Source organism: Ceratotherium simum, chromosome 3 (genome assembly GCF_057802395.1).
Source record: "Ceratotherium simum simum isolate JZ-2026a chromosome 3, ASM5780239v1, whole genome shotgun sequence".
In the NCBI taxonomy this organism is placed as follows: Eukaryota; Metazoa; Chordata; class Mammalia; order Perissodactyla; family Rhinocerotidae; genus Ceratotherium; species Ceratotherium simum.
Genome location: NC_141902.1, coordinates 61,783,847 through 61,808,608, shown reverse-complemented (window position 1 = coordinate 61,808,608; position 24,762 = coordinate 61,783,847). Strand labels below are relative to the sequence as shown.

The 24,762-nt window shown below is 49.7% G+C and overlaps 1 protein-coding gene across 2 annotated transcripts in view; it reads left to right on the top strand.

The window, feature by feature from the left end:
* ITGA11 (integrin subunit alpha 11) overlaps positions 1-24,762 on the top strand; it is a 117,451-nt gene that overhangs the window by 11,859 nt on the left and 80,830 nt on the right. For both annotated transcript variants that reach the window (XM_087428597.1, XM_087428596.1), the window contains exon 2: positions 16,927-17,038. In XM_087428597.1, coding sequence (XP_087284723.1) covers positions 16,927-17,038 — 112 coding nt within the window. The remainder of the gene's footprint in view (positions 1-16,926; positions 17,039-24,762) is intronic.

Genomic DNA, 24,762 nt, shown 5'->3' with positions numbered 1-24,762 from the left:
GCCAGCCTGCAACAGCCCGAAATCCCGTTAATTAACCCCTTTGAGATCAGCATCACCCTCTCTCCAATCACCTTTCTTAAGATGCCAGTCCCCTAGGTGGGCACGCGTTCAGTCTTGATGCTTCCGGGGCCATTTGTTATTAAAGGCTTTCTTTCTAGAAGAGGCTGGTGGCAGTCAGGTGGGCAGGGCAAGGAGGGTGGCTGAGGGGGCGGAGGGGCTCTTGAAGGGAGAAGGGCCTTGAAAAGGGCAAATTGATTCACAGCAGTGGCCCAGGCCGGCCCAGCTGGGGCACGCTCCTCAGCGTTATCTACCGTGACTCAGAGAGGACACAAGCAGACCGGGGAGAGGCCTTGTTTATAAGTGAAAACCTGGGTATGTAAGGGGACTTCCCGAGAAACAAGGAGGGCAGAGCAGAAGTTTAAAATGCCTCATTTCCACAAAAGGGTAGTGATTCAGACATCATCCGTGGGCCGCACAACGTGGCCATGTCATTTAGTATCCAAGAAGGAGCCAGAGTGCCCAGAGAAGATGGCAGAGGCTGAACAGCAGACCCCGGGTTGTGGTCACATCCCTAGGAACCACCAGACCGGAATCTGCCCTGGTGGCTTAGGAGACAACATGAAGCCCATTGTACAGTGCAGAGACTGAGTCTGAGCCCGACGAGGTTCATGTTAGGGGCATGTTCCACTGATTTGGGGTTTGAATACTGGCCCTGGCCCTTATTAAGTGCGTGACCTTGGGCAAGTCACTTCCTCTCTATGGAATGTATAATGGAAATTATAATGCCTACCTTGTAGGATTAGCATGAAAAATTAGAAATGATATTGATTACCAAACAAGACATCTGGCAGGGATGAGGTGTCAATAAATGTTTGTAGCAGCAGTAATACTTGCAAACGTTCCCTGAGGGCTTCTGTGAGTCAGGCTTTGTTCTCAGCCCTCATCTCAGTAATTCTGTAGGGGCTTGCTGCTGTGTCCCCCATTCTAGAGATGAGGAAACTGAGGCAGGTAGGTAAGCAACTTACCCAAGGGCACCCAGGTGATAAAGGCACAGCCTGGGATTTGAACCCAGGCAGATTCTGAGACGCGGTTCCAAGAGGTACGTGACTTGCCCCAGAGCACGCAGCTGCCACTAATCGAGAAAGCCAGCATTCCCGTCCAGGTTTGATGGTCTCAAAGCCCACCTTCTTGCCCGCTTTTCATCCTCCACCCACACGACTTTGGCCACATCTGTGTATCACCTTGACTACTTTCACACAATAATTGTCTTTAAATTGACTTTGAATCAACTCAGTCTTTTTCCTTAACCTCATCCTAAGCAATAAGTACTGTGAAATCGAAGTTTGGATTTGCTTGTCATTTTTCAATACCCATTAAATAAACACATGAGTAGTCAAGTTTTAATGTCCACTCCTGTCCCCCCTAAACTCTTCTGACCCACTGCGCCATGGGGGACACTGGGTTACAGTGGGCAGCCCTCAGGAAGGACAGAGACTCCCTAGTCCCCGCTCATCCAGGACTGAAGTGCAGCAGGCCTTAGGATTGACGGGGACCGGGGGGTGGGGGGTACCAGATGGACCTGGACCCCATTTATCTGTGACTTCTCAGTCGCCCTGGCTCTCTCTCCTTGGAGGTTTGGTCAAGGCCCCTCTGGGACCAGCGCCCCCTTGGCATTCACTGGGAGGAGGCTAGAGAAGCCGGCAGGTGTCCAGGCAACAGGAGTGGCCGTTTTCTCTCGTGCTCAGCCCACCCCACGGTGATGCCCAGGAGACCACTTTCCCGCTGCCCGGTACCGGGTCCCTTGTTGTTTCTTCGGTGCCATTTGGCAGCAGTGGCCCCACTGGACTGGTCCCCTTTGCCGATGGGGGCGGGCCAGGGATGAGGGGTCTGCCCAGGGTGCCCCACTCACGAGGGCAGAGGGAGCATTTATGTGGAACCAGAGGCCAAAAACCCCAGATGACAGCTTTGTGGAGCATGGGGCTGGCCTGGAGTGGGGGGGTGGGATGGAGAGGGATGCGGTGGGGGAGCAAGGAACCACTGGGGAAGCAGGCCAAATAAGTCTGTTGTCCCCATGAAAGAACAGGAAACCCCCAATCCCTGCCCTAATAAATGTCTTTAGTGGAGTAGGTTACAGTGGAAAGGATATTGCTGCTTTCTCTGGGCCCTAGCAGCTCCAGAAAGGCCTCCTCTTTCAAGAAGCCCTCCTGGACCACTGCCAAAGTGACAGTCATATTCCTGTGGGCTTCTCGACCTCATCAGCAGCACCCCCACTCTCCACAAGGCTGCCTTGCCCCTTGGGCCGTGGGCATCGTTCGCTTGCTTCCCTCTGACTTTCTCCTTCTCTGGGTAGCATCACACCATCCTGCCCAACCCCCTACACACACTCCTCCTAGGATCTTTTTTTTTTTTTTTTTTTTTTTTTTTATTTATTCATTTTTTTCCCCGCAAAGCCCCAGTAGATAGCTGTATGTCATAGGTTCACATCCTTCTAGTTGCTGTACATGGGACTCGGCCTCGGGTTGGACGGAGAAGTGGTGCCTCGGGGCGCGCCGGGATCGGAACCCGGGCCGCCAGCATCACAGCGCATGCACTTAACCGCCAAGCCACGGAGCCGGCCCCTTCCTAGGATCTTGACACGGCCTCCAGCGGTTCACACCAGCCAGCGCCCCTTCTTCAGGTCCTGGCTCTGCTCAGCCTGCTGGGCAGTGAAACAACTGCAGACATCTTCACACAGAGGAGTTCAGGGCCGATAGAATATTCGACCTACCCCACCCCTTATTGACTTTTTAGGAGAGGCTGCTTGAAACTAGCCGTGACTTAGCCCAAAAGGACCAATCTGGACCAGCCCTGGATGTTATAACGTGGAAACCCAAGCCTGGGATGGATTACTATCTCACTAACTGGCCCCTCTAAGCCTGCAGTAATGAAAAAGATGAGGACCTCTGGGTCAAGTTCAGGCTCCAATACTAAACTTGAGTGAGCCATCTACCCTCTTAAGACTTCCATTCAATCTCTTGACTTTCATGTTTCCAAAAGGCTGTGCTTCAACGCTTCTGGGAACATTTCCTGAGCCAGAACCTTGACTCTGATTGTAAAGCCACATGTAACATGTGAAAGAAGTTGACGACAGGGACTCTACTTTAAAACAACTTCATCTAGAGCATGGGTGGACCCAGTGCAGGGTGGGCCCCTCCTCATTCACAGGTCCACGAGGAGCCCTGGGCCTCAGGGGCCTCTTGAGAGGCCTCAGTACCAAGTATCTGCCTGGGAGGGAACTTGGAACCTGAACATCCCAGACAAGTGGCCACCCTTTCCTTGTATCCCTCCAGTGACAGGGAGCTCACCACCTCACAAGGCGGGGCTTTGTTTTCTGTCAAAGGCAGATGAAATTATGAACCCTTCACTCTTTGAAGGACCTAAAAGCGATAGCGAACATTTGGGATAGTTTTGGAATCATAAGGAACTCTGCTCCCCAGTATCCTCCATCCCCATCAAGCCCAACCAATAGCATCCAGCTTAACTTGGATTCTGGTGGATCCGTGTTGAGCTCTGTGCAGCGGAGAACTTTTCAGATCAGTGTGGGCATATACACTGTAGGGCAGGCCCTGCAGGCTTGGAAGGGGAGGGCCCCCACAATTCCTTTTTTTAGTTTACATTCAAAGACCAGGGCAGACAGGCCCAGCAGTTCTCCAGGTCCTCACTGCCCTATTTCCTCTCCTCCAGGGAAAGCCCTGCCACAAATTGCATATCCTGAGCCTCATCTTGCTCAAACACTCCCTGGGCTGGGGCTAATCTCGGATACACAAGGCTTTTGATCCACACACCCATGACAAGCAGGAGACAATCTCAGGAGTTGGAAAACCAAAACCAAACTGTCTGAGCTCTTTGAGCTGGTTAGTATGTCAGGAAAGGGAGGGACTCACTGTCCAATTCGGTTCCCTTTGAAATAGCCAGTGGCCGGGATCAGAGTGGGCAGGGCCGCCACGTACAGCGATGTAGGCTGGGCACTGCAAACTCAGCTGACTACAATGTAAACAGCACCCTCTGCAGTTGTGTAGTGTCGTGCAGTGAGCCCAGGAATCGGGGGTAAAGAAAGTGGTAACAGTGTACATAAAGGGGCTGCATTAACTCCTACGCAGGGACTTAGAGATAGAGCATCTAGTCCAGTGTGTGCCTTTTACAGATAAGGAACCAGGGCCAGGAAGAGGAAGAAACCGGTCCAAAGTCGTAAAACAGGTTAGACGCCATGCTGGGGTTAGAACCAGGGCTTCTGAAGCCAAACTCAGTACTCTAATGTCCCTCCCTGAGGCTCTGAGCATCTGTTCCCTTCAACTCCTTGGCAGGTTAGTGTATGAGGCTCGTGAATGCTTCTATTCATTTATTTTTTTCTGTCTCTTTTAGCAAATGCATATTGAGCACCTATTGTGTGCTAGGCATTGTTCTAGATGCTGAGGATAAAGTGGGGAGACAGACAGATATAGTCCCTTCCAGTGGACCGCTGGTAAATATTTAACAACCGACTCTGGCTCTTGGGATGGGGTGAGGCAAGTCCTTATTTGTAGCATTTGCCAATTACCGTGTAAATCCTCCCACCATGGTCAATTTTAAGCTGCCAACATGACATCACTGAATGGGAAGATTGCGCTCTATCGGCTCTTGTGAGCAGGGTCCAGCACTGGTCAATTCCCTTGTGGAACTAAACTCCAGTGAGAAAAGAGACAGTGTCCAAGTAAGCAAATAGCTCTTATAACCATCCATAAATATCTTAACTGTAAAAGAAATAAAGACGGTGCTTTGAGGGAGAATAGTGGGGTCTCCATAGCACAGTCAGGGAAGATTTCTCCAAAGCCATGACATTAAAACTGGAGGTTGAGAAGGAGCCAGCTGAGCAAAGATCTTGGGGAAGAGTGTTCCAGGCAAAGGCACCAGCACGTGCAAAGACCCTGAGGTGGAAAGAGCGTGGTGTGTGTGAGGAGCAGAAAGGAAGGCAGTGTGGCCGGAAGTCGTAAGTGATGACGATCATGGCACAGGAGCAGGCAGATCCTTCAGGGCCTGGTGGGCCCTGGGGAAGTGTCTGGAATCTACCCTAAATGCAATGGGAAAACCTGCCATTGAGATGGGAGGGTTTTAGGCGGGAAAGTACCAGCATCTCATTGGCATTTTTGAAAGATGTCTCTGGCTACTGTGAAGAGCATAGCTTGGAACTGAGCAAAATTAGAATTGAGGGACCAGTTAGACGGCTCTTCAAGAGTCCAGGCACAGAAGGATGAGAATGACTTGGTCTGGGTGATATCAGAGGAAACAGAAGAGTGGACACACTTGAGAGGAATTGAGGGGGTAGAACCTATAGAATTTGCTCATGGAAAATGAAGGAAAATCCTCAGGAACAATCTCTAAGCTTCTGACTTGAGCAATTGAGCGGGTGCCAAATCCTGAGACAGGGAGACTTGGAGAAAGCCAGTTTGGAAGGGAAAACCTAGGGCACCTTTTGGGCATGTGAAGTGTGAGAAGCTACGAGACGTCCAAGTGAAAATGTTCTGTGGGCAGCTGGATGTTGATCGTGGAGCTCAGAGGGCAGGGCTGGGCTGGGCTGGGTGTGATCTGGGGTCCTCAGGAGCCTAGGCCACTTTGAGCTGAGTAGAAGAAGGCAGCAGCGCAGCCATATCCTACAGGTGTAAATTTGGGGTCACATTTTGACTCCAGTTTTCCATACAGCTTGTGTGTATGTGTGTGTTTTAGTTAATCAAGATTTTATGGTGCTTTAAATGAACTTAACGCAGAGATTCATAATATCGATATTGATGTGTTTTTATATCCTTCATAGCAGCTCTTGAAAACTTAAGGAAAGAGGTCCATTTTGATCACTTTCCCTACCTAGAGAAAAGGATAAATGATGTGAGGCAGAAAAATACATGGGGTTTCATAAACCCGTGAGTCTTATTCCTGAAGGAGGTGACACCTGTGTTCTCCGAGGCATGAGACGGCTGTCCAAGGCTGGGAGCAAAAACAATGTTAATTACAGCAAATTTCAGCTTGCTGTTTGCTGTTTTCAATTTGTAGGGCTGTTTTCCGTGAGCTTGACATCTGCTTAACCAACACCTTGGCAAACTTCTGATTGCTTAAGAAAATAAAAAGGGCAGCCCTTGCTCTCACCAGCACCTGCTCCTTCTTTCCATCTCCCCCTGCTGGAAGCTTATGCGAGTGTCTCTATTTCAGCCCACATCCTACCTGCTCCACAAACCCCAGCCTCCCTTTTGGCGCCAAAGATCAGGTCAGCATAGGATCTGACCAGAACGAAAGCTTCACAAACAGAGCTATCCCTGGTCCAGCTACTGGGGCAGCATCTTCAGGCATGAGTAGAGGATCCTGTCCAACCTCTCCAAGGAGAGCTCTCGGCTGCCCTGCCTGCCTTGATGGGGGCATTCAAAAGGGGTAAAGGATGTGTTGCCTGGGAAGCAGACAGGATGAGCCCTCGGCACCAGCGCCTGGGCCATGGGCAAGTCAGTCCTGGAGCCTCCGTTTCCTCTCCTGGGTAGTGGGGACAAAACCCCTAATCGCTTGTTAGAATTAAATGAAATACTGTACCTGGCCCATCCGTGGCACTTGGTAGATGCTCTGAGAGTGGCAGCTGAATCCCAGCGGGAGATGCAGGGAAGGAGGGGAACAAGAGCACTGCCCTGGCTGGGGAGGGCTGGATCCCTGCTGTACACGTGCCCCACCAGCCAGAAGACCTTGGTCCCAGCAGGTGACCTTCCTAAGCCTCCGTTTCCCGTTGGTGAAGGAGGCTCGAAGCCCACTCTGTGTGTGTGTTCCCTTCATGTTTGAGTGCCTCCGCTTTGTAACACTGGGCATCAGGAGGATGCAGGTGCGTACATGGCATGCTTCTGTTCTCTGGACCCTCCGGCCCAGGTAGGGAGGGTTGGGTCAGGAGGTGGGACAGTCAGGGAGGGGTGTAGGATGGGGTGGAGGCATGGTGGGAAGATTGACAGGGCGAGCAGGACAGGCACTGGGACCGCTGACAGGAGGGTGCAGAATAGGGGCCAGACATAAGAGAAGTCATATAGTGGAGGATGCTGAGAGCCAAGGCTTGGAGGCGAGATTGGCAGTGTTCCTCCAGTGTAGACAGTGTGTCGGAGGCCGCCTGTGAAGACCTAACGAGATGGCAAATGTGAAAGCTCTTTCCCGGTTAACACATCTGTGCACACGTGAGTGACTCCTCCACTCTTAGAGCTCGGTGGAACCTAGAACTCGCCTCCTGACGATGTCCCCCCCAACCCCTCGTCATACACACGAGGAAGCTTTCTGATTCCCATCTGTTCTTTCTCACACGTTTAACATTCAAGAGGAAATCAAAGTACGTATTGATCTGGGCTCTTCCTCCTGGGAAAGGTGGACATGTGGCCAGAGCCACCCACACACAGCCGCTGGCGTGCTCAGAGCAGCTCGCTGCCAGCAGCGGCAGCAGGTGTGAGCTGGGAACACGCTGGTTCCCAGATGAGATCATTTCCCTGAGAGATTCCTCCAAGAAACGAGTGGTGTGCTCGTTCACGGGGAGGGATGACACCTCTCCATGGAAGCCTCCTCACTAACTCCCTGTCCCTTCCCTTCTCTGTCCAGTCTGGGGAGGCAGCTAGTCTTTCCGACAGAAGGCGCCTCTGTCCCCTAAACACTCTCCTTTCTCTGGACTCCATCACGAAAATCACTCCTGCTTGTCGTTACCCCTCCCCACCCTGTCCTCTCTGGCTAATCCCTTGGCTACACAAGCACATGTGCGCACGCACACACATACACGCACGCACCAGCCTCCCTCAGCGAGCCACGTTCTGACCTGCGTGAGCCTGGGAGAGCCAAGGAGGACAGACTCCATCCAGAGACAAAGCTCTCTCTGCCTCTTCAGCAGAGGGGAGGGACAGGAAGGACGGTGGCTGGCTGGGGATATTGGTGGCTGGAGGAATAGGAAGCAGGATGGACTTCGTAGTGTTTCTTTCAGAGAAAAAGGCAGTGGGATAATGACCAGCTAGCTGGCAGAGACACGAAGTCACATCCAGAAGGGCATCATTTTGTAAAGAACTGAGACACTGAGGAGTTGATTAGAGAAGCTAGGAAAGAGAGGGTCTTTTGCAAGAGTAAAGAGGGACTTTCCCTCTCCTGAGACCCAAGTTTGGGCGAGTTTGCTAAAGCACCAGGGGGACATCAGGGCCGGTGGTGAGAGCTGGCTTGGTATCACCAGACCTGCCCCCCCTCCAATCACAGCCCCCGTTCTAGCAGCAGGGCAGTCCCACTGATGCTGAGCCACGGGGGGCATGCACGAGGGTGTCACAGCCCACTTCCACAAGTGGCTTGAAGCCGAGGGGCACTTGTCTTGGCCCCGAGTGCTGGAGAGGAGGGACAGAATGGCCCCAGTACTGGAAGCCGATCTGATAGAGACTTGCTGGGGCAATGGCCATCTGCCTGCCCTCTTGGGCTACCGGGGCCCATCTGCCTCCTCCTCCTCTCCAAAAGGAGATGGATTGGAAATGAATCCAGTGGAGAAGGGGCACACAGACTCAGAACATCCCGACTATAAAGGATTTTAGACCACCTGGTCCAGCTTCCTCATTGTCTATAATGGGAGGCTGAGGCCCAGAGAGAAGTATCTTGTTCAAGGTTCAGCCAGTGGCAGAACCCAGGGGAGAACCCGGCTAGTTCCACTTACCTCAGCAGTCCTAGCTCTCAGTAAGTGGGCATTATATACCCATGTCCCCTCTTCTGAGTCCCAGAACCAGCTGTCCTAAAGTCAAGAGTCCCTCCTCTGGCCTTTGACCTTGGCAGTGGTCCTGCAGCCATTTCTCCCCTCCAAGGGGGTCATCACTCCCATTCCAAGAAGATCTTAGGGAGAGAGAAGCCTCGGTCATTCCAAGGCCACATTGTCGCATACTTGAGGAGTCAGTGCACACAGCCTGGCATCTACAATTTTTTAAATAAGAGGGGTCTAAACGGAACCTTGGTGCCGCCTGCCCACTTGCTCTAAATCTCCTCGCTAAGATGTTAGCAGCGCAGTCCAGCTCCAGGGCAGGGCTGGGCTTTCTTGGAAAGGTGACCACATTTCCTGGGCCCCCACCAAGGTCTCAGGCCCTCTGACATCTGGGCTGCTCAGAAGCTGCAGCCAGGGAAGCAGAGCCCTGGGGCCCGGTCTCCATGGTTCAGGCGAGGGGAGGGGAGCTGGGCCTGGGTGCTGCAGAGCATTAGATAACAGTTTTCTTCAGTCCTTCCCTTTGGCTTGAGAATGCAAAACAAGATCATTTTTGCCTGGAGAGTTCCCTTCCTAAATGTGTTTGTCTCTGGCCAACATTAAGATGAGCTTGCATTCCTCCACACTGCCTGGCCTCCAATTCTGAATTGTTTGTGGAGACTCAAGACAGATGCTCGCGTGCCGACAACTGGAAGCTGGCTGTGTGTTTGCCTAAGAGACCCCTGCTGACGTGTGCCGGGGCTGGGCCTTGGATGGCAGAGAGCTGAAGCCTCTCGTTTTACAGATGGGGAAACTAAGGCCCAGAGAGGTGTAGTGACTCCCCGTGGACACATAACCAAGTTAGTGATGAAGTTGATATTAGAGCCCAGTCCACCCTGCCCTGGGCCAACCTTCTATTGCCTTCACTTTGGGCACTGGTGACTTGCAAACACGTCTGTTGGCCGACCCACGTGGATGTAGACTCTGAAGACCACAAGTCATGTCTTATCCGACTTGATGTCCCTGCTACCCAGTGTGGAGCCTAGAGCATCAATAGACCCAAATAGACTTTTATTGAATTGCAGGACTGCAGAGGAGGGTTATCCAGAAGGAGTGGTGGTGAATAAAGATGGGCATGAAGAGAAGCTGGTGACCTTGCACAAACCCCCGCTCCTCTCCCAGCCTTAGTTCTCTCACTCATAACAACAAGCATCTTAAGCTCAATCAAGTGGGTCTCAAACTATGTTCTAGTGTTCCAAGGAAGTGTCTTAGGACTGCCACTGGGGGTGGGGAGCTACTCCTTATCCACTACCCCTAACCCCAATCTCAACTTCTTGTGTCTGCTTTTCATGTATAGATTTTGTTCACAAAAGGTAGGATTCCCTGCAGAAAAACAAAGTTTGGAGACCGCTAGACTATTTGATCTCTAAGATGCCTGCTTGCTCTTAAAAATAAAATCCTATTACATTACCCTTCCCTGATAACACATTTGCTACACACCACCTTTGGCCCAGTGGTAAATGGCCTTGCCAGCAATGCCCCAAACCTGGCATTGCCTTCTTAGATGCCTGTCTTTGAAACAATGGCCTCGGGGCAAAAGGGAAGGATGGCTGGTGGCAGAGCAAGAACCACCACACTTCTGTTATTTGTCTGGGCAGAAGGGACAGCAATGCAGATGATGCAAAACAGCCCGGCATCTACAGCTCACTTCTGCCTCACTTTGGAATGTGTTATTTTGTGTCCCATAGCAGCGGGAGGTTCACTTGACTGTTTCTTTTTGCTTAGGCCAGTTTCAGGGTCTTCTCTCCCGTGCCCTCTCCCTATCCGTGGTTTGCTTTTAGACATGAAGGTTCTTGGGGCCCAAGTAAAACCGGGAAGAGGGAGATAATACCAGAGAGTTTGGGTAATATTTCAGCCTCTCTTGCCCCCATACCAGCTCCCACATCCAAGGAAAATGAAAGCTCTTGCTTGCACAGGTGCGTCTGCAACCCAGAGCAGAGCCCAGGGAAGGAGCCAAGGCCCGGGGCCAGGCAGATGGAAGGCTGCTGAGAGGTGCTCACTCTCGGGTTCCACAGAGTGGCTTCTTCTTGCTATCAGCTCAAATGGGGTGCTTCATGCAGACTTTCAAGGCCCTTGGGACTCTGGCTGCGTCCTTCTGGCAGGCCTGGTCTCCCGCGGTGTGATCGGGTTCACCAGTCAGTTCTCTAGCTGCAGGATCTGAGGGCATGGGACCAGGATGGGGGGTGGGGGGTGGGAGGAAGACAAGCCTGGGGGGACACTACAGTGAGGACTCAAGTGGCTGAAGGGTGGGCCTGGAAGGGGAGAGGATGGCTTGATGGTGGCAGACAGCACGGGGCGGGACTAATGAGGTTCAGGACGCGTCCCTGCCACTTCCTAGCTGTGCGACCTTAGCCAGTTAGCTGCCTTCTTTGTGCCTCAGTTTCCTCACCTATAAAATGAGAATAATAATATACTTACTTCAAAAGGCTGTTGTGAGGATTAAATTAATTTAGAACAGTGCTTGGTACCTAGTGAGTGCTATGTACATGTACCCTGTAATTTTTATTATTATTGTCTAAATGGTAGGGACTGTCAGTGCCTAAGTCAGAGAGCTAGGAGGTAAAGGAAGGCAGGAAAAAGCCAACGGGTACTGTTTTTGAGAACAGGTTCTCAGAAGGTTAGAAATCCATCAGGCAAGTCTGTCTGCACCTTCCTGGCCCAGGGCAAAGATAAAGATGAAAAGCCACTTCGGGATGTTGCCCTGAATAGTGTATAGCCAGATAGGAGAGCAAGGCAGATGGGGAAACAACTGTGACCCAAGGTAGAAAATAGCAGAAGCTGTGAGCAAACCAGAGGAAGGACCACGGTGATGCAGAGGTGTCATCAGAGCTGGGCCTTGACGTTTGAGAAGAAGGGAAGAAAGGCCTTCGGGCAGCATGAACAGCATGGGCAAAGGCACTGAGGCAGCTCAGAGAAGAGGAAATCTTGATGCGGTTCAATTCGACCAAGATCTATTGAGTGCCTTCCCTGTACCAGGCACTGCCACAGGTTAGTTACTACATTCAGTCTTATCAGCCACCCCTCGTGGTAGTTATTATTATTCCCATTTTATAGATGAGTAAACTGAGAGCCAGAAAGGAGCAGTGACTAGCCCAGGGTCACCACTGTGAATGAGTGCTGGAGCCAGGCTTCTAACAAGCCTGCCCTGAACTCAAAGGCCACGCTCCCTCCATGCCTGGCCTCACCCCAAGGAACCCAGCAGGAGGGCAGGAGGAGCCGGCTACTCCTGACATCTCCACCCAGGCAGGCTGTCTCTTCTCCTTCCCTGGCCCCACATGCACACTGAGAATTCCTGCCTACCATCTTTAGGCCACCTCGTCATTCCTACGCATCGCCCTTCAAGGCCAGGGTCACACCTCCAGAAGCTTCCTGACACCCCTGCGCACAGCCATCCCTCCTTTCTCTAACAACCACCCCTCTGCTTCCAGCATGGCACTTACTCTCCGTGCCATTTCCAGGGGCAGACAGGAGTAATCGAATGATCAGACCTGTTGTGTGTAATTACTAACTGTGATAAGAAAAAGAGGTCACCAGTCACCTGTTAGTGAGGCGTGAGGGGTGATGAACTCAGTAGGCAAGATCTGGTGTAATCAGGGGTCGGGGAGGCTTCCTGGGGGCGGGGGGAAGGAAGTGACATTTTTGCTGAGATGTGAAGGTGATGAGAATTCATCAGAGAGGCTCAGGCAGAGGACACGGCAGGTGCAAAGGCCTCAAGGCAGGAGGAAGCAAGGTGCAGCTGGGGAGCAGAAAAGGGCCCTGGTGCCTGGACCACAGGGAGCCGGAGGAAAACGTGCACAAGATGAGGCTGGGGGGCCCAGAGGGACTTGGGGCTGCATGGAGATTTTGGACTTTCTTCCAAGATCCATGGGAAGCTATTTGGCAGCTGAGGGGGATGGGAGGTGGGGGAGCAGGAGCTGGGGGAGGGGAGGGTGGAGAAGCACAGTGTGGACGCTCCACAGACGCTCCCTAAGCTAGAGGGAGCACTCCCCAGGGTGCTGCGGAGTTGTCGAGTTGACGGCGGCCCTAGACATGTGTTGGCCGGCACCTCAGCATTTGGGACTGCGACTGCCCCACCTGGTGACAGGGCGGGGCCTCCACCTTAGCCTGGAGTGATGGGGTTGGAGAACTGTGAGCCCCAGTTCTCCACCGCTCCAACTGCTCAAGCTCCGCTGCTGTCGTTTTGGTGCCTTGTTGGGACTGACTGATGCTTTTTGAAAAGACAGATAAGATTCTGAGAAGAGGGCAGCAGCTGATGTAACCTTGGCCACAGTCCCCAGGAAAGCAGCCCGGCAACTGTGGGTTTTTCCCCCTCTGTCATCAATATCAAGGACAGAAAAGTGGCAGGCTGCCCAACCAGGCTCCCAGTGTCTCTGCAATCGGCCTGTTGATTCCCATCAAAAACAACTTTGTTTTGTTTTGTTGGTATTTGGGGTTCATAAATCTCTGAGAGGAGTGCATTCTCCAAGCATGAAAGCCATCGCCATCAGAAGAGCGGGCCAGAGATCTCTTTGGGAGCCAAGGTCAGAGTGTTGGACTTGACATCACTTTTAGAAAATCCATTCTCTGGTTGGTTCGGTTTGGTCAGAAGCAAATGCCGACTAGGGGAAGAAACCAGCACTTTGTAGCTTAATTCCCTGGCCTGAGGGCTTTTGGCATCTTCCCTGTGGCCAGATTTCACTAATCCTGTCCCGGGAGGTTGGGGGTGGGGGTGCTGGGGACGATGGGACTAGTATATCCTAGACATAGCCCCAAGGGAGGGAAGGGGCACAGGGTGGGGGCAGCCTGCCTTCTCTCCCATTTGCTTCTCTCAACCGACCCAAAGGCAGAGGAGCTGGGACCTGAGGGCAGGGAGGTGGGGGAGACCCCCTTCTCTGAAAAGAATACTCCCTCCCCCTAGTGGGTCCTTCTTATGAAAGGCTAATCTCCCAGGGGTCACATCACCCCAGTGCCCCAAGCTATCTGATCATGGACTTGCTCCAATCTCCCAGCTGAGTGATATGGGGCAAATTATTTAACCTCCCAGAGGTACGATAATATCTATCTCACAGGGTTGGTGTGAGATTTATCTATTTAATGTAAAATTAATTGTTAGATACCTAGAATAGTGCCTGGAATATATCAGTGCTCAGTAAATATTCTTTTTTTTCTCCTTTTCCTTGTCGGGGGAAGATAGCATCCTAGCCAAATGCGAATCTGGTCTCTAACCATTCAATCAAGCAATATCTATTGAGCACTAACTATGAGCCAGATCTGTATTCAAGGCACTAAGGATACAACTGTAAGGATATAGCAGTGTCCTGTGGCACTTAGAGAACTTAAGAATATTGCAAAATATCAGCCACATAAGAATAAACAGATCAATATGTAATATATTTGTGATAAGAGCTATGAGGAAAAATGGAGAATAAGGGAGAGAGTGACAGGGTGACCTGGTAATGGACAAGATGGCACTGAGACAGAGACCCTCATGACTTGGGAAGTGAGCCATGTGGATAACGAGGGGAAGAGCATTCCAGGCAGAGGGAACAGCCCGGGCAAAGACACTGAGCAGAGAACGGGTCTGACACAGTGTGGCTGCAGCAGAGGGATGCAGGGGGAGGCCAGGAGATGAGGGGCAGAGGGAACGCGGTGGGATCACGCAGGGCCTTGCAGGTGAGGAGTTTGGCTTTGACCGTGAGTGGGGTGGGAAACTGATGGAGAGTGTGTAGCTGGGGAGTGATGGGATCTGACAGGTCTTGGAAGGATCCCTCTGGCCATGTTCATTCAAGAAGCACTGGTAGTGGGAATGCTCTGAAGACACAATTTATGGCCTCATCTTCACCGGCCCTCACTCCCATGTAGGCCTGGGAGTGGTGGGTGGCTCTGGATTTCCTGACAGCCAGAGCATGCCTTCCTCTTGTTCAGGGCCACCTCCCCCCTGCCGTGCAGGAAGGGGAGGACAAGGGACCGCCAGGGGGAGTCTCCAGGGGGCACCAGGGAGCCAGATAAAGTGTTGCCCCACAATCAGGGAGTGTGAGGCCTGTGCATGTGTGTGCATGCGTGTATGTGTCCATGTGTGTATTGTGTCTACATGCATGCATGCCCGTGTGTACATTTCTGTGTGTGTGTGTGCATGCCTGAGTGTGTGTGTTCTTTCCCAAGACAGACTTGGAGAGAGAATTTCTCGTCTGCAACTCCACTTTTTTGACCCCTCTCTGCCCACCTCCCAGCTCTGCACGGGTGACACTGGCATCCCTCTCTCCTCTGTGACATGCCCTCACTAGCCAGGGTCCTGTGCTCCTTCGTCCCCTGTGCTCACCTGACCATGGTCCTGTTCCCCAAGGCTACCTGCTGCTTTCTAGGCTAAGTCTATTCACGGTCTGGGCTTTGTAAATAAGGCACTAATGGATTAATGTACTCCTCTTCCCCCACTCCCACTCAGGACTATGACACTAAATTCATGTGGCAGATTAGGAATCATGAAGTCAGGGTTGGCAGCTACATAGCCACTGCTGCCACTCTCCCCTCCTGTACCCAAAGCAAATACTGCTCATTGATCATACTAGTCTTGCCTACTGAGCCCAGACTTGACCTCAGAATCTTTCTTAACTCAGTGCTCCAGGCAGCACAAATAATCAATTGACATGGGTAAGTGAGATAACACATATCAAACATCCCAACTCTAAGGTGTTCCAAAGTTTTACCTCTCGGGACTCTCATTCTGTGACTCTAATGATAGAACTTTTGGCCACTGTATCCACTGGCTAAGCAAAAAAGGAGATGTGAAAGAAACCACTGCTTCCTGTGCAGCAGGTCTTATTCAGGTAGGTGCCCCAGGGCCTCACCCTTGAACACTCAGACCAGGGGGTCAGTGCCTCAGATTCAGGTCCCTCTCCGCAGGCTCTGGGACTCGGGCAGCTCAGTTCACCTCTCTGACCCGTGGCTTTCCCTTTGCTGCTCACATCACAGGGTTGTCATGGAGATCGACTGATAACACACGTGGGAATGTTCTTTGAAATTTATACAGTGCCCTACACATGAAAGGGGCGACAGTGGTCTTCCGTCGATTCTGTTCTATTCTGCTGGTTGGTTTTCACTCATCTGAAAGTTTTGGCTTGTGGTAGGATCCCACCCCTTAAATCTCATGGGTCCCGAGTTTGGTGGTCCTGTTAGTAGTGATGTGTCACGAGACCAGACATGCCCTGAAAACGCCTCATGGAGGGAGGGCGTCACATAGCAGGCATCCCAGGTTCAGTTCTGACACTGCTGCTGACCTGCTGTGTATCCCTGGACAAGCCTCTAAACCCCTCTGGGGCTGAATCGTCCTCTGCCAAATGGGGTTGATGCTTGCTCATTCTCCCAAGGTCCTGTGAGGGTAAATGATGGCAGATTTGAGGAGACCCCGAAACCCAAACTGCCATGCGGATGTGAGATGTTACTTCTCGTGATTTGCCACAAGAATGACAAATGGGAAAAGCATTTGGCTTAACACCAAGGCTCTCCGCCAGGTGGACTCACTTAATTGGCATGTGACTTAACCAAACAGGGAAGACCTTGGGGGCCGGGGCGAAAGAGTTATGGGACTTGCTCTCTGCTTTGCCTGAGCTGCCTCAGCCAAGCAGCAGCCCCTGCTGAAGCCAGGCAGAGCTTTGCAAACTGGCTCAGAAGGAGGTGGTCAGCCAGGAGCACTGGAGCCGTGGCCACTAGGACCCCAGGCTTGCAGGGGAGAGGGGGGCTCAGTTCCCTGACTCGTTAGCAGGCAGAGAATAGAGAAGAGAGGAGAGGGAGGAGGGAGAGAAGGAGAGAGGAGGGAAAAGAGAGGAGAAAACAGAAGAGGAGACCAGCAGAATCTGGGGGAAGGAGCAATGGAGGAGGAAGGGAGCTGTCTCTCCCCTGGGAGACAGGAAGTTCTCTGGGGGAGGGACTGGGCTTCCCATCCAGACTGGGTCTCCCTAAGAGTAGGTTTTATGCCTCCCCTATCAGATTATGGCTCCCCCAAGCAGGGACTATGGCAACCACCTCATATGGGGGCTCCCCAAGGGTAGGAGAACGTACTCCTCCTGCAGCCAAGACCCTCGGAGGTAGGTGACCTGCCCGTGGGGCCCTCACACTCCTGGGGCCCACACCTCCGCCTGCCTGACTCCCCTCCTCACCTCTCCTCTCCTCTCCCGCCCCAGGGTTCACGGACACCTTCAACGTGGACACCAGGAAGCCGCGCGTCATCCCTGGCTCCAGGACAGCCTTCTTCGGCTACACGGTGCAGCAGCACGCCATCAGCGGCCAGAAGTGGTGAGTGGGCGCTCCGCCCGCCAGCCCCTCCACCAGCGGCCCCTCCTCTCCGCCGGCCGCCTGGACCGGCCCTCCCGTGTAGACGCCCCATTTCCAGTGGCTTGACTTCTTGTCCTGGCGGGTCCCAAGCTGCACAGGCTCTGCCCCTGACTATGAAGGCTTGAGCCTTCCATTTTGCAGGCCCTCCATCTTCTCACCTGTGAAATGGGAATGAACAAGCCCTCCTTCTCCCGGTTGTGTGACAGCACAGGTGGCAGGCACCCGGGACCAATAGCTGCCCCCTCTATCCCCTCTCAGGCCTCGGTGTCTCATCAACGGGGGCAGTGCCTCTGTGCCCGGCTGCTTGGAGAGGTGTTGGGCTGTCTCTGGGGTTGGATGTGAGCATGCCCACGAGCTAAAACACAGGCAGTGGTGGGGCAAAGGGAGGTGAGAGTGAGACCAAGAGGAGGCAGAGGGCAGAAAGACCCCAGGGACTCCTCTGGGGGGAGACAATTGAGAGGAGGGAAGGATCCACCTCTAATTTTTAAAAATAACTTTACTGGGTCATATTTTACATATCATATAATTCACTCAAGTGTACAATTCAGTGGTTTTTTAAAGTAAATTTACCAAGTTGTGCAGCCATCACTACAAATCAGTTTTAGAACATTTTCATCACCCCAATAAGATGCCTCGTGCACGTTTACTGTTAGTTGCCATTCTCCTCCCTTGGTTGGTTTTTAGCTGACAGAAGGCAAGGCCTGCCTTCCTTCCTGAGATGGAAAGGGCTAGGCCTCTGCTGGGCCTTCTTAGAAGCTCTGGCCGAGTCAAGGGACCACAGGAACACTGGCGATAAATGTCCTACACTGCCCTCTCCCAGTCTGGCCTCTGCCTACCCTCCCAACCTCCTCTTCCACTTCCCCAACCTGTTTCCTTGTGCTCAACACTCAGCCAAATTGCATTATTTCAGTGTTTCCGTGCTCCAGACCTTCTTTGCACATGCTGTTCCCTCTCCCTGTGATGTCCTCTCTTACCTTCCCAACTCACCCTACTCCACCATTCGGATCTGGCTAATTCATATTTTTTTTTTTGGTAAAGGAGTATCTTACTTATTATCGTTCTATTGAGGTATAACTTAGATGTAATAAAGTGTAGACATCCTAAGTGAACTCTATACATGTGTATATATGTATATAGCTCAGTGAAATTTTACATATGTATATGCCCATGTAATACCTCCCAGAACATGATATAGAACATTTCCAGCTCCCCACAAAGCTCCCCTGCCCAGTCAGCACCCCTCCAGGTAGCCACTATTCTGACTCCTATCCCCATAGATTCGTTTTGCCTGGTTTTGAACTTCATCTAGATGGTATTATACAGTAGGTACTCATTTGTACCTGACCTGTTTTACTCAACATTATGTCTTTGAAGTTTAACATATTGTTGCATGCATCATACTTCATGCTTTTTCACTAATGTGTAATATTCCACTGTGGCAATATACCACAATTTATTCATTCTGCTATTGATGGATATTTGCATTGTTTCCATTTGGGGCTATTTCAAATAGAGATACTATTAACGTTCGTATACATGTCTTTTGATAGACATAAGCACTCATTTTTATTGAGTGTATACTCAGGAGTAGAATTGCTGAGTTAAACAGTAGGAATGTTTAGCTTTAGTAGGATCTGCCAAGCATTTTTTTTCCAAAATGGTTTACCGGTTTAAACTCTTTCTAGTAAGATGGAGTTCCAGTTGCTCCACATCCTTACTGACACTTGGTATTATCAGTCTTTTTAATTTTAACCATTCTGGTGATGTGTAGTAGTATCTCATTATGGGTTTAATTTGCATTTCTCTAATGACTAATGATGTTGAGAAACTTTTTGTGAATTTATTGGCCATTTTGTTACCCCATTTTGTGAAGTGTCTGAGTCTTTTGCCTATTTTAAAAATTGTGCTGTGTATCTTTTTTTATTGATTTATGGGACTAAAAATATATTCTGTACACAAATCCTTTGTCAAAGAGAAGCATTGCAAAGAACTTCTCCCAGTCTCTGGCTTCCCTTTTCATTCTCTTACTGATGTCTTTTTATGAACAGAAGTTCTTAACTATAATCAAGTCTAATTTATCAATCTGTTTTATGGTTAGTGTTTTTTGTGTGTCCCATTTAAGAAATCTTTGTCTCTTCCAAGATCTTGAAGATATTCTCCTCTGTTTTCTTCTAGAAGTTTGATGTTTTTGCTTTCTCATTTAGGTCAATGATTCATCTCAAATTAATTTTTGTGTGAAGTGCGAGATAAAGGTCAAAGGTTTTTTTTTTTTCCTATATGGATATCCAATTGATCTGGCACCATTTGTTAAGAGACCATTTTCCCCACTGAATTGTAGTGTTGTCTTTGTCAAAAATCAGGTGACCATATATGTGTAGGTCTATTTCTAGCTTCTATTATATTCCATTTGTCTATTTATCTAAATTTGCACCAATGAAAAGCTGCCTTGGTTACTGTAGTTTTAAAGGTGACCCACAAACAAGATAGAGGAAGATTGGCACAGATGTTAGCTCCAGGTTAATCTTCCTCCAGCAAAAAGAGGAAAATAGGCAACAGATGTTAGCTCAGGGAGAATCTTCCTCAGCAAAAAAAAAAAAAAAAAAAAAAAAAAAACTGAGTCTTCCAATCCATGAATGTGTATATCCTCTGTTTTAAAAAAAATGTCTCTCAATAGTGCTTTGAAATTTTTAGTGTAAAATTCTTACATATCTTTTATTACGTTAATTCCTAGTATTTGATATTTTATGCTAATTAAAACAGAATGTTATTTTATTTTCTAATCTTTGTGGCTAGTATAGAAAAACACAATTGATTTTTGTCTAGTTACATTGTATCCAGCAACTTTACTAAATTCCTTTACTATTTTTTAATAGTTTTCTTATAGACTCTTTTGAATTTTCTATGCATACAAGCAGATCATCTGAAATAATTACAGTTTTATTTCTTCTTTTCCAATTTTCATAGCTTTTATTTCTTTTTCCTTCCTAATTGCAATGGCCAGGACTTTCAGTACAAGGTTGAATAGAAGTTGTGATACTGAACATGCTTTTCTTATTTCCTTTATTAGAGGGAAAACTTTCAATATTTCATAATTAGGTAAGATGTTAACTGTAGTTTATTCAATTTGTTATGATACCTTCGGGTTAAGGAAGCTTTCTCCTATTCCTAGTTTTCTGCGTTTTTGTGTGCATATATGAATAGGTGTTAAATTTTATCAGATGCTTTTTCTGCAAAGATTGAGATGTTATATGGTTTTTCTCTTTTATTTGGTTATTATGGTTAATTATACTCATTGATTGATTTTTTTGAGTATTAAACCAAATTTGCATTCCTGGGATAAACTTCACTTGGTCACCACGTATTCATATATATATTGGATTCTATTCATTAATATATTCTCAGGAATTTTTTTGGTATGTACATGAGATATATCGTGCAGCTAAACACATCTGATGAGTTCTTAATTATAGATATTTTATTTTGTGGTGACTGAATTTCCATTTGATTCTTTTTTATAGACTCTAATTCTATTAAAATAATCTTTCTCCCTTTTTTCCATCTTTTACTCTATTTTTTTAAACATATTGATTGTAGTTATTTTGAAGTCCTTGTTGGCTAACTTCAATATCTGGATCATCTCTAGGTCTGCTTCTAGTAACTATTTTATCTTATGGTTATCAGTCACTCTTTCCTTATTCTTTGCCTGTTTAGTATTTTTTTTATTCTATGCTGAACATCGTGAATGGTACACTGTAGAGGCTCTAGATTATGTTACCTTCCTTTAAAGAATGCTACATTTTGTTCTGATAGGTGATTAAAATACAGGTGAGACCACCTAGATCTTACCATGGCTTGATTTGGGGCTTGGTTTGAACAGGTATCATCAAGTTTTGCCCTTACTCCTAAGGTGCAGTCTTTACTCCTAGGGTGTGGATTTTCTGGGGTCTCAACTGAAAGCCCAAGGTGCTCATTAAAGTTTCTCCATTCTGACTGGGCAAGAACCTCAACATCTCCCAAGCACTGGGCAGCCTCTAAAATCTCTGCCCCCAGTGCCTGTTCTCTAATAGATTTTCCAGAATCTTACACTGTGCATATATAGCTTAGGAGTCAGCCAAGGACCTGAAGGAAATTTTCAGTAGAGTTCTGGGAACTTTTTCTCTGTGTCTCTCCTTTCTGCCTGCCCCCATCAAATCCTAGTCATCTTTGTAGCCCCAACTCCAATTACTGTTTCCTCCACCCAGCAAAACTGCTATCCTCTGTTTGGACTCGATTTCCCTGTGCTCAATAAGGAAAGTGCCCTCATAGAGAGAGCCAGGGCCAACGAGCCTTTAGCTACTGTGCTTCCCTTTTGTCAAGTATTGAGCTCTGCATTGACTGCTGACCAGTGCCTGAAAATAGTTTTTATATATTTTGTCTAGCTTTCATAGCTGTTCATGGATGGAATTGAAAGTCCTCTTTCATATTCGTTTATCAACTTAGATATCATTTCCTCTGAGAAAACATTTATCAAACTGGATGGTAATTTCCTGTTTCATTGTCTTTCTTCCTGAAATCAAGGGTATAATCCCTGGCATTTAGTAGATGCTCAAAGGAACATACTTTGAAAAACTGAATTCATTATATGAACCTCTCTCAACCAGCCCAGACAAAAGATGCACAGCATCCATATTCTTTACATTGTATGAAGGATTAAAGATTAAATGGAACTGGCTTTTCCAAGATAGAATTTATTTTGACCAATGTTTGTTTATTAAGCTTCTGTTGTTAAATTTTACTAAACTCTGCAAAATATTGGTATGAGTAAGATATGGTTTCACTCTCAAATAATTCACAGACCAGCTGAGGAGACAATACTAATATCCTTGAAATAATTAAAAAATAGTACAAGACAAAATATGACCTGGTGTTAATTATGTTCATCTTTGTAAGGCCACTTTCTCCATGAAGGCTTTCTGGATCCTTCTCCCAGCCTAAAATGGCCTTACCTTCCCCAAGCCTTCTCTCTCATGGTGCATATAACTTCCTACCTTGTGTTGAAGTTGCTGCGGCCCATCTCCCCTGTTGGACGCCAGCTTCATCTCCCTGTGCTGAAGAACAGCCAGCACAGTGTCTTGCTCACAGCAGAAACTCAGCCGGAGTCAGAAAGGAAAAATCGCTGTGCCCGGGGTCTCTGGGAGGGCTTCAGAGAATGGCAGCATTTGAATGGGGTTTTGGAGGTTGGGCTTAGATGAGCAGAAAGGTATGATAGACTTGATTTCTGGTCACTTTTGCTGATCTGAGTTCAGCCAGAGGCATCATGGAAGAGAGCTGGTGCTGCAGGGGGGCAGGGTCCCCCCCACTGTGGTCGCCTGACCTGAGCGTGTTTACTGCCACACTGGGCTTAGAAACAGAGCGGCCTTGGAGGCCAGGGACTGCACCCCACGCAGAGGACAGGAGCACACGGGCCTTTCAGGAGTCCCTGTCCTGCTCTGCGTGGACCCCTCTGCACATCCTCCTTGGTCGCTTCCTCTCTCTGCTTCCTCCCCGGCCCCAGTTTTGCTGTCCTGTGGGCAGCATTCTGAGATTTTTATTCAGAAACAAGACCCCGTGGATGTTGATCATGGGAAAAGAGAGGTCGATGCCAGTGTCATTTGGGGATCACTGGCCGGCTATTACGCACGACTCCAGTGGTGTGTGTAGACTCAGCTCCATGCTAGGAGGCACCTCAGGGGAAGGACGGGAGCAAGGGTTTGACGTCCAAAGACTCTGCGCTTGGAGGCAGACCTTGGGAGAGGCTCTCTCAGCCTCCAAGCACCTCTATTTGCTCAGGTATAAAATGGGAATAAACTTACCCATCTCGGGGTACTAGGCAAGATCAAAGAATACCCAAAACATGAACCTGTTTTGTAATCAATAGAGCAGGAAATGGAAGGTTGAATTGCTTGCAGACAGCAGGCAGCCAAACCTAAAATCAGGCCTCCGGAGGTTTGGTCGAGAGGCTCCCAGGCTGACCTAGGCTCCTCCTGCCTCCTGAGTGTGGACCTGGCGTCCAGCCCTGACGGCAGAGCTGGCCCACCTTGTCCGCTCTCCTGCGCCTGCACTGGGGCCAGGGAATCCATGCTTTAAAGAGCTTCCCAGGAGACTCTAGCAGGGAGATTGGGGCCTCTAAGGATCACCATCTCCACAGAGGGTAGGGAGATGCCGATGAGAAACAACATCACTCCCCAGCCCCTGCCCACAAATCAGGTCCCAACACTGCCCCGAGAAGGACCCACCAGCTGTCTCCCGGTGCAGGCACCAGTGGGGTCTGGCCCCCATTTACCAGGCTGTGAGCCTCCTTCCACGTCAAGGACACTGGACCCTGATGTAATGGATGGAGGATGAGGGGACAGACCCCGTGGGGCTGCCACTTTATTTTCCTAACCCTTCACCTTCTGCCCATTGCACCCCCAACTCAGAACTTAAACTAGGCAAAGCTGACTGTACACCAATGTCCATCTTGAACAGTTTTCCACGTGCCTTGGCTTTAGCAAGAACAACGCTCACAAACACACAAAAAAGAGAAAACAAATTCCCCTTGGGCTGAGTATTCTCTGCCTCTGCTTTTTAAGCCCTTGTGTATTTTCAGAGAAATTTAATCCACATGAGTCTAATGCACAGACATTGAAATCATTAGGTCAGTTGGTTTTTCAGACCGTTTGATGTCCCAGAAGCTCTGGTGGAGGGTTTGCAGAGGGCATCTCTGAGCCTTTGGTCCCCTGAAGCAGGAAGCCTCCTGGTGCTGAGAAAAAACAGAGCTGGGCCCCACAAGTTTCCAATTTGTCATTGAAGATCTTGCCCCTGGAGAGAGAAGCCTCAGTTCTCGGCGAAGTGGAGCATCTCGCCACCTGCCCTCAAGGGCGTTGGGGAGCAGGAGCCTGAGAGCCCCCAGAGGCTGCCCTGTCCCAGTACCGCCACCCCCTCCCTGCTTCTGTACGAAGCCGCCAATGTTATTAGTCTCATCAGCCCAACGTGTACCCTTGCGGGGAGGGGAAGGAAGAGTCCAGGCCGGGCTTCCCGGCACCTCTCACCTGGCCTGCTGTGCTGCCCTCGGGGCGGGGCACTACCTGGCAGAGGAGAGCTTGTGCACAGAAAGGGACAAGGGCAGTGAGAGAGAAGGGCCCTGGGGGCCGAGAGAAAATGGAGAGGGGGAATCCAGTGGAGTAGGAGACGGAGAAGGAAGTTAGGGGGTGTGCTGGCCCTGCAGAACCATACCGGAGCCTCGGTCTCCTAAACTCTGGGATGTCCTGATGAGAAACTGAAGCTTCTTGGGGAAAAGGAGCATCTTAAACATAACGGTCATCACTCTCAGCAATGGAAGGACAGACTCGGTGGCTGGGCTCATCCAAAGTCACAAGGAGTCCTAGACAGCCTCCCATCTCTTTGAAGGGTCCTTTTGGATTCTTTCGTAATAACTAAGGCTTTGTGCTGAAATGCTGAAAAGGCTGTGTGATTGGATGCCCTGCATATGGACCTTGAGGGACTGGGGAGAGAGACCCAGAAACCTGCCGGACTGGGAAGCAAATCCTCCACCAGGGCTAAGTGCAGATCCTGCCAGGACCCCTGCACCACCATCTCCTCCCAAAGGCTTGGTGTCACACAGGGGATGGACTCCCTCAGCCCCTAAGGAGGACAGAGTTGGAATGGACCTGCCTAACACAGGTGGA